Source organism: Gymnoscopelus microlampas, assembly GCF_963454915.1.
Source record: "Gymnoscopelus microlampas genome assembly, chromosome: 9".
Classification (NCBI taxonomy): domain Eukaryota; kingdom Metazoa; phylum Chordata; class Actinopteri; order Myctophiformes; family Myctophidae; genus Gymnoscopelus; species Gymnoscopelus microlampas.
In genome coordinates this window covers 15,648,377-15,666,876 of record NC_139946.1, presented here as the reverse complement: position 1 = coordinate 15,666,876, position 18,500 = coordinate 15,648,377, and the positions used below count along the sequence as shown (strand labels likewise).

The following is an 18,500-nucleotide window of genomic DNA, read 5'->3' as shown; positions in this document are numbered from 1 at the left end:
CAACGTTCTGATTGGTCAGGTGCGCCAAAGTTGTGATTGGTCACTATTCATGACATCACTATGATGTCATGAATATAGAATTCGATGTCTATATAAACGATGACAATGACTTCATCTTATTATTCATTTGGCTAAAGTCTCCGTCTAGGTAAGTTATTTAAAGTTAATATGACGAATAGAAAGAGAAAGATACAAGAACAGATGAAGGGTGAATGTATAGAAAGTCTGAGTTCGGGACCCAGTCATCCGTTATGACAGAATGGTTTGATAGAGACGATCGAGAATCCAAGAGTCCGTTAAGGTTCTGATTGGTCAGGCCCGTCAAGGTTCTGATTGGTCAGGCCCGTCAAGGTTCTGATTGGTCAGGCCCGTCAAGGTTGTGATTTGTCAGGCAAGGGGACTATTCATGACATCACTATGATGTCAAGGTTTATTTTTTATTTCCTCATGTTTTTTTTTGTATATATTTTTATTTGGCTAAAGTCTCCTTCTCTCCTACTTTATCTGTCGTCGACGCTCTGATTGGTCAGACCCGTCAACAAAGTGATTGGTCAAGCTTCACATGACACATGGCTATAAACACATTATAAACACATATCGATGACATAATGTATTCAAAGGCGCCGCTACCTTCACACAGGGTGTGATTTTTGTTTTGCAGATAGTTTTGGACTGCGACGGTTCATGCGAACTTGAGCCACGAGAGGCACTGCTGAGCGAGCTAAACTTGAGCTGGCTCAGCGCCGTCCGAGTTATGTACCGATAGGCACAGAATCGTAAATCATGTTTTGGGTTGAGCGTTTTCCCCAACTGCCACTCAAAGTGACTACTGGCCAATCACAGTGCGTCTTCTCCGGGACTTTTCAGAATCTAGTTGTATAAAAATATCACGCCCCCGTGCCCTGTCAGTTTTGTCCTGTTGTGACTTTGCCCTGCTGCTACAGTAATTCCCCTTGGCCCGTCTCCCCTGTCCCCTCGATCTCCCCGTGGCCTAGAAAAGTCCAATTGCCCTGAGTGCCATCACCTGTGAGGACCAGCTGAGATCTTTACATTGACGCCAATACGGAAGAGACAGTTCATATGAATGGCCTGTAGTTTCACTGTTTTACCCCTGCTGGTGTCAGAAATAATCTATTTTAATGCAAGCGGATGGGTTTTTGACAAACTTTAGATTTTCTTACCTTAATAAAAAATGTCATAAATACTATATGCTTCCAGTCGCTAGTTTAAAGTCTCCAATCATCATGATATGCGTTTTGTTAAACTATGGTCCCATTTATTTTAAAATTGACGATAAAGTAAGTTATGCTCTAGGAGGGGTGGGATGATTTGATTGACAAGCTACACAACCAATAGCATTCATTCCCCGTCCCCACTTTTGATTGACAAGCTACCCAACCAATAATGGTCTGGTGTCATTCTGCAGGATATGACACAATATGACGCGATATTGAAAGATGGCGGATTGCACACAGCTGAACAATCGGCATCATTCACGGTCTGTAGAGTCAAGGGGCGTAACGCTGTCCATTCATTTTAGACAGTCTATGGCTGGGACTTGTAGTGTCAAGCTCTGTTTGTATTTCAGAGTTTCAGTGTTATGATGTATTCTAATGTGTGCTCGTGCTGTTTTGTTGTGAATGTACTTGTAGGTGTTAGTGTTAACTGTAAAGTGTAAGTTTCTAAGTAAAGTTTTTAGTTTTTAGGTTTGATGTGAGTTTTGAGTTCCTGCATATGGGTCCAACTGTGCTCCCTCGGAGGACCTAAAAGCAGCTCCATTCATCACCAAATAAAATAAATTGCTCCATTAATATTCATTGCAAATATTTAAATTCAATTCATGAGTTGTCCTGCTGACTGAACCCCGCCCCACTGGGGTGCCCTTGAGTAACTTAAATGGAGAAATCACCCGTATCTCCTGTGGTCATAATTGTGTAAGGGTACACCACAAAATCCTGAGTATCAAAAATGTACCCTTACTGGTCCATTTTTATGGCCAGGATTGTGCAGAATATAAGCTAAAATTCTTCTTCTTCAGAGGTTGTTGATGATATAGCTCTGCTTGAGACCTGCTGGATATGCATGACCAGGTCCAGACTCGCTGCAGCAGTCTGCAAGCCTATTAACCTCATAGTCAGGGTCTGTAGGCTATTCCAACTGCACACACCCACCCACAGAGAATTGTCACTCACACACACACACACACACGCACGCACGCACGCACGCACGCACGCGCACGTGCACGCACACGCACACGCACACGCACACACTTTATTTGAGTCCACATTTATAAAATACATTACAAGGGCTCACATATTTTTCAGTTGCTTCTGATGTCCCACAAACTCGAAACAACATGTGTCTCAGTGCTTGAATCCAAACAAGTTCAGAATATAAACTAGAAAAAGTGCTCCTCGGAGCACAGGTCTCCGCCAGGTCAGGTAGGCTACTGTGGCCTCCTGGTGGCGCTATAATAGGCCAACGTGAAAAGGGTGCCATTTCTTCTTAGGCCTTGCACGACAATCGGACACTGACTGCATTCATGATTTGAGGCATTTTGTCAAAAACATGTGTTTTGCTGAATTAGACCTGTTGGTGGCGCTATAACAGACCAATGTTAAAAGGGTGGCATTTGTTCCTCAACATAGTGTGAATGTGCGTGCAAAGTTTGAGCGCAATTGGACGGTGCGTTCATGATTTGCAGAATTTTGTTCAAAACAAGCCAATAATGCAAACTTTAGATGTCAATCTTAGCCAATCAGTATGGAGTATGAAAAATCAAACACATCCGTCGTGATCACATGACTATAGAGATCATGTGTACCGATTTGCGTGAAATTTGGATACAATTGGAAGGAGTAGTATAAAAAAATGTGTTTTACACAAGTCGGCCTCCTGGTGGCGCTATAAAAGGCAGATGTGAAAAATGCAGGGAAAAGGTTTTTCCTTGACCTATAGGGAGTGTGCATACAAAGTTTTATACAGATCGGTGCAATTATAGGTAAAAACACGAATCGGCCTGTTATAGCGCCACCATGAGGCTGATTTAAAAATGTTCAAATGGTAGTTCTTCCTCGGCCTAATGGGAATGTGCTTGCAAAATTTCTCGGAAAGTGCATGCTGTGTTCATGATTTGAGGCATTTTGTTCAAAACGGAGCACTCCTGCAAACTTTGGAAGACATTTTTAGCCAATGAGGATGGAATATGAGAAATCTGAAAGACCCGTTTCGTTTAATGACTGTAGAGATACTGTGTACCGATTTGTGGGATTTTTGGACAAAATCTGTAGGAGTACTGTCAAAAAATGTGTTTTGCACAAATCGGCCTCCTGGTGGCGCTATAACAGGCCCCTGTGAAAAATTTGGGGCAGAGGTTCTGCTCTGGTATCCAGGGACTGTGTGTGCACAGTTTGGCTGCGAGCAAGCCAACGGTGCCGGAGATTAGCTGTACACAGACAGATCGAATGACGGACGGACACACGGACACACGGACACACGGACGGACGGACAGGGGGTAAAACATACTCTCTCGCCATGCCTTTCGGCCTGGCGGAGACAACAACAAATGCGCATGAACTTATTCACAGTCAACATTGGTCATACACTTCATCTGTCTGCCATATTACCAACACCGGAGAAAAATTATGGGTACAGGAAGCACCTTCTCCTCCAAATAGATCGACTGCCCATTATGGAGGAGATTGAGCAATATTTTGCAAGCTGCTTTGCCTTACACTTGGACAACCCCATAATCCTCAAGCCCCTGACCACCAGCCTGTGGACATGGCCCAAGCTGCCAAATATAAAAACAATGAGCTGACACTTGTAGCCTAGATGTACAATGGCTTGTACTAATGGCTGGTATTTTACTTGTCTAGTAAGGAAAGCTTCCTCTAAACTTGAATCAAAAGCACAGCCAACTTCCAATAGGAAAACCTCGTCAATCACAATTACGTCCGGTGTATTTGCTGTTATATTTGCAAATACATGGGGGTCATTGCATTGAACACACACACACACACACACACACACACACACACACACACACACACACACACACACACACACACACACACACACACACACACACACACACACACACACCTGCTCAGCGGGAAATAGCTTGGGGTTCAGTGTCTTGCTCAAGGACACTTCGACCATAACCAGGGGGAGCCGGGGATTTAACTGTGAACCTTCGGATTCGAGCCACTGCCGCCCCAGTGATCTTGTGAAGCCCATTGAGTTTCTCTTTACAGTATAATCAATTTGATTAAAGGAGTCCTTGGACTTGTTCTCCTCCATAATGCCATAGATTTATACCCATTATAAATGTCACTCTGCCCTATGTTTGACGGAAATTCGTTTTTTCTGTCTCTATTACTTTTTATAAAATAAATGACAGATTGCTATGATCAGACTCGATCGATGAGTCATTTTGCAGGATAAAGGAACCCACATGGGTCAAACGAGGCAGTTCTGAATGCCAGGTAAAAATCCTGCCTAGAGCATCAAATTGCTCAGGGCTGGTACTGAGAAAGGGCATGAGTGTTGCACGCATGGCACATGTGCCCCATTTAAAGGGGGAGGTTTGCATTCCTCAATCATTCCTTGATTGCCGTTTGCTGCTGCTTCTAAAGATCGCAACTCACTCTGACGCAGGGTAGGCCATCCAGCCTAACAAAGACCTGCACCCTTTCTAGTTTTGGATCTACGTTCATGTACTAAGGGAATTCAGAAGGCCCATATTTGGTAGTGGAGATGTTCTGTGCTCCCTCGGAGTACCTAAAAGCAACTCCATTCATCACCAAACCAAAAAAAATAATTGCTCTTTTTATATTCATCAAAATTAATGTTTTTAAATTGAGTTAGTTGTGAACCCCACTCCACTGGGGTGACTAACTTAAAACAGAGAAATGACTATGACACATAAACCCATCTCTCCTGTGGTTATAATTGTGTGTGATAATCTATATTAGGTTGAAGATAAGTAAACAATACAAATCTCCACACTGTCAACTAAGCAAAACCATCAGTGACCATCAGATGTTCATCACATCTTTGAGCGTGGCATTTGATTTGATTCTACCTGCTTTGGTTTAGTCTGCACAGTGCCAATAAACAACAGTAAGTGCAAAATAAAATAAACATAGGTTGAAAAAGGGGAACAGATATCACCTGACCTCTCTAGATGTGGAGGCTATTTATCAGGAGCACTACCTTTTGATTGACAGACGGTAGCCAACAACAGGTGCTATTAGAGAAGGAGACCCTCTTTCTCTGGAACAGGAAATTTGTTTTCCCAGCAATCCTCCAGCATACGTGAAGATTTTCTAAAAAGCAATCCTCAGGTGCAAAGGGCAGTTAAAGGAAATTGCTATTTCAAATGCATTTTTGATATTTCATTTTATGATGTGCCAGCATTTAGTCCCCTTTAGCCAGAAATACATTACCCGAGTGTCTCTTTGACCACCACCAGCGTGTGTGTGCATGCATGCGTGCGTGCGTGAGTGTCAACAGTGACTCACTACTACTGTATTGTATTTGTATTATCAATTCGCACTAAGTGTGACATACAGACTGCCTGAAGGTGCAAATTGGAGGCCAACGCAGTGACTCACTCACTACACTGTTTTGGTTCATCATCAATTGACACTGACTGTGACATACGGAGCGCCTGAAGGGAGCAAATTGGAGGTCAAGGTACATTATTAGCGCGTCATCTCGGAACTATCCATCGTGGAAGGACGCGGCTGATTGCATTTGAAAGCTTGAGAGAAAGCCATTTCACTTGCCTCCGATAAGCTAATTGCGTAAATTGACATAGAGATTTGTCATTTCATGGCTCAACTTGCTCTTTGAATGTACAGTAGTACATGTTGGTCATATGCAATCCTGCATGCTGCAGCAGCCTCCATATACTCACTTTTCCATTGAGCAGCCATACAATCCTTTTCATATCCAATCTCTTTCATATCGTTGGTGTCAGGCAGAAACCTCTTATCCCCATATTTGTCTCCGCCAGGAGACTATGTTTTCACGTTTACAATTTTTACTTTATTGGCGTATTTCCAATTTTCAATACTTTTACTTCTACACCTCAGAGGCAAATATTGAACTTTTTACTCCACTACAATTATTTTCACAATGAATTCCTCCAGTCATTTAGTCCTGTGCAGTGCTGATTAGTTTATAGTCTTAATTGGAGAACAGCTTGCAGAAAAAGCAGCACAGACTTGTTCTTCTTTGAATATGTAAGCCAGCTTCTCTTGATTATTTTACTAGTTTCTCTATAGTTGTGATGGTGGCAAATTCTCCCAACCTCTCTTTTTGGAAAAAAATGAAAATAAGAAAAATAAAATCTATTCTATTTCCGCCGTAAGTTGAAGACTCACCTCTTGTCTCCAATTTAGCCCACAGCACTTGCCGTAGTAAATGTAAACCATGGCTGATAGTACAGCACATTGTACTGTACTGTAGGTCTCAATCTGCAATAATAATGAGCAGCCTGGCTACTTTATATTGCCTGATGCCGTTTAAGTGGTTGTGACTAACCTAGTCTTATTGTCTACGCCAGGCCGAAGGCATGGCGAGAGAGTATGTTTTACCCTCCGTCCGTGTGTGTGTCCGTGTGTCCGTGTGTCTGTCCGTCCTGTCCGTGTGTTACCACCTAATCTCCGGCACCGTTGGCCCGGTCGCTGCGAAACTGTGCACACACACTCCCTGGATGCCAATTCAGAACCTCTGCCTCAAATTTTTCACATGGGCCTGTTATAGCGCCACCAGGAGGCCGATTTGTGCAAAACCCATTTTTTCACATTACTCCTACAGTTTTTAACCAAACGTCATGCAAATCGGTACACAGTATCTCTATAGTCATGTGATCAACCCTGATCTGTCCGATTTCCCTTATTGCATCCTCATTGGTTAAGGTTGCCATCCAAAGTTTGCAGGATTGGTCCGTTTTGAACAAACTGCCTCAAACCATGAACGCAGCTTGCGATTTCCGTGAAATTTCACACGCACATTCCCACTAGGCCGAGGAAGAAATGCCACCCTTTTCACATTGGCCTGTTATAGCGCCACCAGCAGGTCTAATTTAGCAAAACACATTTTTGGAACAAAATGCCTCAAATCATGGATGCAGTGTCCGATTGCTGTGAAAGACCTAAGAATAAATGGCACCATTTTCACATTGGCCTATTATAGCGCCACCAGGAGGCCAGAATAACGTACCTGACCTGGCGGAGACCTGTGCTCCGAGGAGCACTTTTTCTAGTTTCCAAATGTTTGTCCCAGAAGAATAGGGACACTAGGCTTCATGTGGTTAACTTGATGCCAAGATTACACTACTTCACCACACAGGAACAGATTGTAAGAGAGCATTCGTCTAACACACACATAAACACACACGCCCGCCCGCACGCACGCACGCAAGCGCGCACACACACACACACACACACACACACACACACACACACACACACACACACACACACACACACACACACACACACACACGGCTCATGGTTCAAGGATAACAAAAAGAGCCATCCAGCAGTACCATATACTGACTACAGCAGTGATTCTCCAAATTATTAATTTCAGAGGCCCCAGTCTCCAGCCTGTCATATTTTACAGGTCTATTACTGGCCCTACGCATCAAAGTTTGACATGACGGGTCGCATGTTGACAAAACTATGCCTAACCCTAACCCACACCCTGTGCCCAACCCTAACCTCACAAAACACTATGCCTGACCTCACAGTAACCAAATGTTTGTCGTGACTTGTGACATGATTTGGAGTAAAAAAATAATAATGGAAAAAAACATCCACGATTCCAAGGATTTGAACCTGTGATATTGGGAACCAGGAGCTATAAAGTCTTCACACACTGAGCCACACAGCTCACTGTTCAACCCACTGTTTTGGATGTTATTTGAAGCGCTATCCAATGATAGTGCTACAAATAATTTGAAGCACTATCCAATGATAGTGTGTCAAATAGTAGTACTCTATAGGGATGATTTGGGGAGGAAAAATTACAGGGCTGCAATATGTGACGTTAGGAGTGAAAAAGCGTTACCCAGTCTCTTATGGATTAGGCCACGGAGGCTCATACTGTAGCTGGGCCCCCCTTGAACCCCCTAAAGGACCCCTTGGGGTCCCCAGACCCCACTTTGAGAATGACTGCACATCATCATCATTTACATTTAAGGAATAAATAGTCTCGCAGTAGACAGATTATTACATTACATTACATTACAGTCATTTAGCAGACGCTTTTATCCAAAGCTACTTACAATAAGTGCATTCAACATAGGTAGGAAAACAAAACTACTAATCACCAGAAGTCTTAAGTGCATTTTCTGCTAAAACAAGCAACCAAGAGTATACCTAGCGCTAAGGTAAAAGTGCAATATATCAGCTACCTACTTAAACAGACATTATAACATCTAACATCTGGGGCACAACTATGGAAGAGTGGTAAAGGACCAAAAAGAAAGTGATACAAATATGAATTGACCAACAACAGACTTCCATTAAAGCCCAGCCAATCAGAGGCTTACCTGAGTTTTTCACTGGTAAAACCTGGACATGTTGACTTTACAGACCCTCTGTCACTGGAATTGATTATACTAGAAGCTCGCCCCCGCTACGCGGGGGCTCGCGTCTAGCCCGCGGCCACGCCCACGTAGCGCCCGCGGCCACTTGGCAGCTCATATAAGTGGCGTAGCGTCATGAGGGCCAGTGGGGCCGTGGCTCGGTCAGTGAAGACCCTGTAGTGCGGATGATATGTGGCATAGAGGGGCAGATTGTAAATCCCCAGAGGAAACATCCGTGGGCTACCATTGGTTCAGCGATGTGTGCGGTCGCCCTGCTGCCCCTCCTCCTCCACCAATGTGCAGTATTGAGAGCCCTGACGTCACAACAATTGGAGCGATGGGCACTGCACTCTGGTTGGTTAGGGTAGACCTAGGGCCCAGGTAGAACCCAGTTAAAGCCTGCATGGGCAAACCCAGGTAGGACCCGCCTTGGTCCCACATAAACATGTCTAGTTGGGGCCCACCTAAGGGCCAGGTAGAAGCTACTTATAGCCTGCATGGGCATCGCAGTTGGGACTGAAGTGGATGCCGCTGACATTGCTGACATGGGGTCCATATGGTTTAGCCCACCTTGAAACCATATGGGAACTACGCTGGCATGCAGGCTGGAATGCAAACGCTGCATCATACCTGTAGTGTGTAGTTTGATGTTGTGTGTGTAGCAGATATACCTGCAGTGTGTAGATCAATGTCCATATGAAAGTCAATGCCCAGCAGTGTTTTTTTTTTTCTCCAGCAGAGTTTCTAGTGTCTCTGTCTCTCTCTGGAAGAGGTTGCACATGAACTCTGCAGCCGCACTGAGGCGCTCCAACACAAACACTCTGACATTAAGCTGCTTCACACAAGAAACATCAGCACCACGCTGCTGTTTGTCCAAAAGACACAATATCTCCTCTCCCACCGACGTCATGTGTTCATTTATCGACAGCCGTACAGACTCCTTTTGACACATTTTACCTCGTTTATCCAGCTCTCACTGACTCTCCACATCGGGCTGTTATAGCGCCACCATGAGGCTGATTAGAGAAATCTCAAGTGGAATTTCTTCCTCGGCATAGTGGGAATGTGGGTGCAAAGTTGCACGGAAAGTGCATGCTGTGTTCATAATGTGAGGCATTTTGGTCCAAACGGAGCAGTCCTGCAGACTTTGGAAGCCATTTTAGCCAATCAGGATGGAATATGAAAAATCTGAAAGGGTTTTTTTTTTTAATGACTGTGGAGATACTGTGTACCGATTTGCGTGATGTTTGGGCAAAATATGTAGGAGTACTGTGAGAAAATGTGTTTAGCAAAAAGCGGCCTCCTGGTGGCACTGTAACAGGGCCATGTGAAAGAAATAGGGCAGAGGTTCTGAATTGGCATCCAGGGAGTGTGTGTGCACAGTTTCGCTGCGATCAAGTCAACGATGTGAGAGATTAGCTATCACAGACGGACGGACAGGTCTTGCGCCATGCCTTTCGGCCTGGCGGAGACAATAAAAAAACAAAAGTAAAGGAAATGACCATTTCTGCAACAAAAGTAGTCAACAAACTATACTATAAAATCATTGGCCACATTGTCAAATAATCTAAGAAAGAGGCAATCATGTAGAAAATAGCCGATCTACAAGCTTACAAAGCCTCTCAACGTGAGGCGTTTCGAGCTTGTAGATCAGCTATTTTCACAATATTTACTTGTGGAATGGAGTCAAACAAAATGGGGGGGTGCCCAGATCAATTACGTTTATTTGGGGGGGGGGGGGCGGCCTGAAAGGGTTGATAAGCACTGCTCTAATTGGAGCGAAATTATCTGAAATTACTACATGACCCTAATGCAGCGTAAACGTGCGTTGCACGGGGCGGTCCTGCCATTACGTTAGTTACTGTAGTTGCTGTGGAGCTACATAGTTCTCCAGAAGACACACACAAACATACACCATCTACAATGGACTAACTGAGCAGCAATATTGACATTCACCACACGAACGTGCAGTGTTGACAAAGTGATTGCACAGCCGCTGCAGGCATGACAACCACGTTAGCGTTAGCGACATGGCAGCTATCACAGCTCCCTGTCCGTCGTCGCTGCGACTGACTGTGATGGCTACAGCAAGCTCTCTGCGATGCCATTGTCTGGGAACTGCTCTTAGCGTGACACGACCAATGAGAGTGAGCGCTGTAGTTGTTGCTAAGATACGGTGGCGTCTCTGCCCCATAGCTTGTAGATCTCTCACGCATGATTGGCGTAGGCTGCGTTGCCAGGTTTGACTGTTTGTATAAGCGATTTTGGGCTTATTTGGGTGCACTTTTGGGCTTGTTTCCATAGACCACGGCAGTGCTTATTTCTTTCCCGTGACCGATGTGGCATAAAAAGGTGCAAAACGAACCATCTGGAAGTACATTGCGAGATGAAATATATAGCACTTTTTGATTATTAGAGAAGGAGACACATGTGAAGGTGGAAAATAAAATGTAGGAGGTTATATAGTTTTTCATGAGCGATTTTTGTAGCAAGTTGTGAGAGAATTGGGCTACTCCTGTGGGCGGGGGGCTCAATAGAACCATTGGGGTTTGAAAGGAGACGCTCTCTGTTTGAGTGGTGAGATAAAACAGTGGGACTGACCATGTGAGACTAAGGAACACCTAATAGGAGAAATCCAACCCACATTTTACGCTAGGGTCACGTGCTTCGTGCCACATGACATATATCCGAGGTGGCATGAACCTGTGTACCAGTAGAGTCTCCCTGTAAAAGCAGGGGTGATATGGATCCAGACTTCGTGCGGCGGTGCAGGGACGTGTAGTCCTGCAGTCTTCACACCCATATGGGAAGCAGGTTTGAGCCCTGCTTTGGCCAAACACATTCCCATGTACACATCGTCGATGGGGAGAAAGGTAATGGTCTTGGACATGTTGTATATATGACCGAGGCCGTGTATCCTGACAGGAGGAACCCCCCACCACCACAGTACGGAGGGTACGATTCTGACTTATGCACCTGAACAGGGATGTAATATTTGCTCGTTGGCGTCCGGATGGGACCCACGCCCCAGATTAGGTGCCCAACAAAGAGGTGCTTGCTGTTGTCTTCCTTGTTGTCATCCATGGTGCCCAGGAGGTACTCCACCATGTTGTCTGTGTTGGCGAAGATGTCGTCATCCCCGTTGAGGATGAATTGGACATGTGGACAGTTCCTGTCCATCCACTCCAGGAAGACAAACTGCTGAGTGAGGTTGAAGAAGGAGTCGCTGAAGTCCCACTGCACGATGTCTCCGTGCTCGTGTTGTTCCAGTTCTAGCATCCGTTCTAGCATTCTAGGTCCTCTGTCAGTCAACACAACCGCATATGGGAAAGTACCAATCTCCGATCACAGATTTATTAACTAGATGGCGCTGTGCGATGAAGTGAACGTGTACGAGTACATTCCCTCCACGAGGCAGACTGCCCTGTGCCACTACTTTGAAAATGAAAATGACATCAGGTGCTCTCTGGGCGGAGCATGGCACCCCCTCGAATTTGAGAAGAGGTTGATCCGGCGAATCAATACGGCTCTGAGATTGACCTCAGAAGAGGCAGGGTGACACTTCTTGGATTCAGCACAGTCAACTGTGACATCTGAGATATTAAATACTGTTACGGTCCCTCAAGTAGTTAGAACCAAGGCTCAGGGACAGCAACATAACAAAGGGACGCCACAACAAGAGACAAGTGTGTAGCCCCAAGCAAGGAGCTATTTTTGGAATATCAATTTTGATATTGGCTCTCTTCCCAGGTTGAGAACCATCAAAGATTCATCTATGTGTGTGTGTTGATATTACTACATTTAGCGTTTGATTTAGCCTTTTGTTTTGCTTCCTAGAACAAAAATGCCTGAGATGTTAACACCCTGTCCGGTTATTATGTGTGTGTGTTGATATTACTGCATTTAGCATTTGATTTAGCCTTTTGTTTTGCTTCCTAGAACAAAAATGCCTGACTGGTCATTGGCAGGTACAGGTGTGTGTGTGTGTGTGTGTGTGTGTGTGTGTGTGTGTGTGTGTGTGTGTGTGTGTGTGTGTGTGTGTGTGTGTGTGTGCGTGTGCATGTGCGGGTGGGTGTGTGTGGGTGTGGGGCGTTGTTTCCTTTACCCATGATTGTTGTCCGCTGTGTTTGACAGTATGCCAACTTTGGTTTTGTATCTAACAATGCTCTGCCTTAGATGCACTTTGTAACTGGCTGTTTTCCCTTTATCTGACTGCACTGGCAGTGTTTATGTCTTTTGTGCATCTTGTACTTCTGTTTACTGTGTGTGTGTGTGTGTGTGTGTGTGTGTGTGTGTGTGTGTGTGTGTGTGTGCGTGTGCGTGTGCGCGTGCTCGTGTGTCTGAGTGATTGTGTAAACATGTTTCTTTTTTTCCCAAACTGATTCAGTGAATCAGCCCATACGGGGCGCTATACCCCCCCCCCCAGGCTTGTAGATAACTGTCATTTCTGCAAACATGTAAACAGTTCTAGGCTAGCGTTTTACCAAGAAACCTTAGGGTGACAAGGGGACAGGAAATAAGTTTAAGAAGCACTGCACCTCAGCACTTCCATCCAGGACAGGTTGCACCCCTAACATAAAGAAAGCCAATTACTTTTTCATTATGTCAGTGATGTGAAACTGCATACTAAGAGTTAGGTAAAGAAAAGTTAGGTAGAGGAAAGAGCATTGTATAATATTCACAACAGTTGCCCTCTTTTGTCCTGAATAGGACAACACCATTATACAATGAAAGAAGACCAGCATACACCTAATCAGTCATAGGACGAAGAAAAGCATACAGTATGATAATTTTCTAATACATTGAATGAAAATATAATGAAAAGGAAGAAATATCTGGTGTTATGTCGTAAGTGATGAGTAGATGTTGTGCTTTGACCAGTTCAGTGATGCCACTGTGATTGTAACCACGGTACAGACACGAACACTACCCTGTCGAATTGAATCAGTGTTCATTTGTGGAATACCGGTTCTGTTACGACTCTGTTACGACTTTCAAATTAATTGAAACTACTAGTTTCTACTAGTGTCATTTGAATGGAGAATCTGAAACCTTTCTGTACAGTCTTCTCATAGTGAGTGACTCTGCACAGCGAGGCCGGGGCAATGTTTCCTGTTGAACTCAAACATGACAGATCGCAGGATAAGGTTCTCTTCGCCTGTGTACTTATCAATTTCCTCCTCATGAGTTTGTATGAGTAGCCTAACTTTGACATTATAGTTAAGGCCAAATTATCATGTCTAACCATATTTCTGAGAGCAGAGTCTGGGTCAATGTTAACAGGCGGTGTGATTGCTAGGTTGACAGCATTTGGTCGAATGGCAGAAGGCATGTCAGCCCTCTTTTTTTCGTGTGAATTAGGCTTGACTTGCCTCTCAGATTCAGCATTTTTCTCTTAGAGAAAGGACATTGTTTGCGTTCATACATTTAGTCGTAATCCGGTGTGTCAGGTGCGGTCTGGGAGAAAACAGAATGGTTAGTGATGCCCTTCATCATATAAACTTGTATGAGTAGCTGTGTCCTGCCACAGGCGGACACGTCCCCTGGGCCACAGACCCACACCTATGGAATAAACTAGACAATGAACTTAAATTGAGCAATTCCATAAGAAATGTTAAAATAACTTATAAAGCAAAGGTAATTAATATATATACAGTATATAGAATCACTAGTGACAAACTAGTGATATAGTGAATACATCTTTCCACATATGCACGTGTGCATACAAGCATACGTACGTGCGTATCCATATGTATATATGTGTGCGCATGCATATACATACATATCTATGTAAATTTGATTGTCTACAAAAATGAATATCAACAAGAATATATTTATATGTATGAAGCTACCACTTCATATACATAAAACATGGTAGTGGGAGTATTTGTTTTGTCTTTATACAAATTACTCACATATTAACATTGGGCCTCATGCAGCAATCGCTCTTAAGAGGAAATTTCTTCTTAAACCCACTTAAGAAGTTTTTAAGAAGATTTTGGTATACTCCAATGTTTTCTTAGCTGTGATCTGTTCTTAGGTAAGAACAGAATCTACGCACACTTTCTTAAGAGGACATTTTTTCTTAGACCCACTTAAGAAGTTTTTAAGAAGATTTTGGTATACTCCAATGTTTTCTTAGCAGTGATCTGTTCTCAGGTAAGAACAGAATCTACACACACTGAAGAGCACTCTTAGGGTGGCCTTTGAGTTCTTAAGTGTGACAAATTTGTGCAAAAATAATGAATTCTCGAAGTTTCTTCAATTCTACAGTTGTGTAATATAGGATTTAAATTACAATAATATTTTTGTCATATCTTTAGAGCAAAAAAGGTTCTCAAAAGTGTGGTCAGGGGACCCCCAGGGGTCCTTGAGGCTTGAGGTGAGTTCCAGGGGGTCCGCAGCAAACGAGGAACAGTCTAATCACTTTAACCCTATTTTATACTTTGTTTGAAAATAGCCAATCTACAAGCTCACAACGCGTCCCATTACTGTCCATTTTGAGCTTGTAGATCAGCTATTTTCGAAACATTTTGATAAATCTTGAAAACATTTCCCTAGCAGAAAATATTTTCAGGTGGGGGTCTGTAGCCAAATGCATGTCAATTTGGGGGTCCTTGACATGAAAATCTTTGAGAACAACTGCTTTAGTTTTCAACGGGTCTGAAATTACAATCTAACCCAAACAGACCCGGTTGAGTTGAAGCCCAAGACGAAACTGCGCACACACACTCCCTGGATACCAATTCAGAACCTCTGAATTGGTATGGTTTTCACATGGGCCTGTTATAGCTCCACCAGGAGGCCGCTTTTTGCAAAACACATTTTTTGACAGTACTCCTACAGATTTTGTCCAAGCGTCACGCAAATCGGTACACAGTATCTATATAGTCATTAAACGAAACGGGTCTTTCAGATTTTTAATATTCCATCCTTATTGGCTAAGAATAGCTTCCAAAGTTTGCAGGAGTGCTTTGTTTTCAACAAAATGCCTCAAATCATGAACACAGCATGCAATTTCCGTGAAGTTTTGCACAAACATTCCCACTAGGCCAAGGAAGAAATGCCACTTCACATTTTCCAAATCAGCCTCATGGTGGCGCTATAACAGGCCGATTCGTATTTTTACCTATAATTGCACCGATCTGTGTAAAACTTTGTATGTGCACTCCCTAGAGGCCAAGGAAACACCTTTGCCCTGCATTTTTCATATCTGCCTTTTATAGCGCCACCAGGAGGCTGGCTTATGTAAAACACATTTTTGGATATTACTCCTTCCGATTTTATCCAAATCTCACGCAAATCGGTACACATGATTTCTATAGTCATGTGATCAAAATGGATCTGTTAGATTTTTCATATTCCATCCTGATTGGCTAAGATTGACATCTAAAGCTTGCAGGAGTGGCCCGTTTTCAACGAAATGCCGCAAATCATGAACGCAGGGTCCGATTGCGGTGAAAGTTTGCTCACACATTTGCACTACAATGAGGAAGAAATGCCACCCTTCCACATTGGCCTGTTATAGCGCCACCAGCAGGTCTAATTTAACAAAACACATTTTTGGAACAAAATGCCTCAAATCATGAAAGCAGTGTCCGATTGCCATCAAAGGCCTAAGAAGAAGTTCCACCCTTTTCACATTATAGCGGCACCAGGAGGCCACGATAACCTACCTGACCTCCCTCATGAAAAACTGCTACTGAATTACTACACAAAAGCTACTTGTGTAGTAGTGGCTGTATAGTCACCTGTAGCAATTGTGTAGTAAATCTGTAATTTATTCACTATTCACAATACATCAGTAGAGTTTCTTAGTGAAACAGTAGTGTTCCCAGTAGTAATCAAGCCGAGTAGTGAAAAAGCTGTTAGAACATTACTGCTTTACTACAAGGGCATTTAAATAGAGATTGTGTAGAGATTTTACTACTGGCTTGTGTAGTGAATATGCAGTAACTACTATACAGAATCACTACAAATATTTAAAAAAGTGATCAAGTAGAGTTTTTACTACCTGCTAGTGTAGTGCATGTGTAGTAACAACACTACAGAATCCACTACAGTAGCCGAGTAGTGAAAAAGCTGTTAAAACATTACTGCTTTACTACAAGGGCATTCAAATAGTGATTATGTAGAGTTTGTACTACTAGGTTGTGTAGTGAATGTGTAGTAAAAACACTATATAATACTCTACAGAAGCTGAGTAGTGAAAAAGCTGTTAAACATTACTGCTTTACTACAAGGGCATTCAAATTTGGCCAGTTTGGTATTTAAGGGTGTAGAAACCCTGCTGAAAAAAACAGCACAAACTAGCTTATGATGGTTGCTGGTTTTAGCTGGTTTTAGCTGGTATTAGCTGGTCTTGGCTGGTCTTAAGCTGGTTTAGATGGCATACCAGGCTGGACAAGCTGGTCAGGCTGGTCAGGCTGGTTTGCCAGTGTAGTTGGTAGCTGGTCACTAAGCTGGATTCTGCTGGTCTTTGCTGGTCAGCCAGCTGGCTGGCTGGACTGACCAGCAAAGCCAAGCTGGTAGCTGGTCTTTGCTGGTCAAATGGGTGGACTGACCTGCAAATACCAGCTTACTAGCTGGACTTAGCTGGTCAGATGGCTGGACACTGGACAGACCAGCAAAGACCAGCTTACCAGCTGGACTTAGCTGGTCAGATGGCTGGACAGACCAGCAAAGTTGGTTAGATCAGTGGTTCTCAACATGTGGGTCGGGACCCACATGGGGGGTCCCCACATGATTTGGGGTGGTCCCCAGATGACAGTGAAGTGACAATTTAAGGACCTTTAAGACCTTTTCAATGCTTTGCATGTCATGTAAATGTATATTTTTTGTAAACCCTGAATAATTCCAGTAAAGTATTTTTTTTTTTTTAAGAAAAGAAAAGTGTTGAGAACCACTGGGTTAGATCACTGTTTCCCAAACAATTGGTCGGGACCCATTTGTCCCAGGAAAGGTCCCTTTTTTTCCGTTTCCTACAAAAATATTTTATATTATTCTTTCAAAAGATTTCCCACCCACAAATCTTCATCAATAAAAAAACAAATATTTAAGATTTCTCAAAATAATTGAATTAATAAATAAAAAAAGAAGAAATTCCATCAATTAATTAATTTGGATCCGGGGAGACATAATACCTGCCAACATTAGACTTTGAAGATTTTCTTCAGTTACAATTGCCCCCAACCAGTATATATACAGCATATTATTATTATTATTATAATAATTATTATTATTATTATATTTATATTTATAATTATTATTGTACCTTAAAGGGATATTTCAATTTAAAACAGTTCTTGGATCATTTTAACGTCTACTCAGGCTTTTGTTTCTTTTTTTTCTTTTTCTTTTTTTCTTAATTTTTATCCCACGATTTTGTAACCCACATTTTTTCACCCAGTGCCAATTGCCTATGTAATCCTGGGCACTACCTACCCTCTGCCAGCCTAGGGAGAGCCCAAGCTGAAGCTCATGCCTCCTTCAATGCATGAGGAGCAAGCAGGCCGCTTCTTATCACCCGACAGGGGGGAGTTTCCCTGGTTGGACATAGCGCGTGGAAGGAACACGTTATTCCAACCAGTTCCCTTCTCCTCCATCAGGCGCCCCGGCTGACCAGGGGGAGGCAGTATAGTGACCAGGATTACTACATGTTTTTGTGAGGGTATTAACTACCCTAGGAGACACGGGGAGAACATGCAAATTCCACACAGAGTAGGCCCTTTCACCAACCCCACCTAGGGTATGGGCGCCGATGACGTGGAGGAGAGAACACGCCCCCAGCGCCCACAGCGTCCCTGGCGGGAATCGAACCCAGGACCTTCTAGCTGTGAGGCGACAGCGCTACCGACTTTTTTTTTTTTTTTTGTAGGCTTTTGTTTCTTGATTC

General features: G+C 43.4%; 1 protein-coding gene across 1 annotated transcript; it reads right to left on the bottom strand.

The window, feature by feature from the left end:
* Positions 1-11,226: 11,226 nt before the first annotated feature.
* LOC311051414 (N-acetyllactosaminide beta-1,3-N-acetylglucosaminyltransferase 3-like) lies at positions 11,227-11,896 on the bottom strand (the record flags this gene model as incomplete). The annotated part of the gene is given in 3 exon segments (XM_084065980.1): positions 11,227-11,358; positions 11,361-11,504; positions 11,507-11,896. Coding segments are annotated over 3 exon segments (666 nt in total).
* Positions 11,897-18,500: the final 6,604 nt, after the last annotated feature.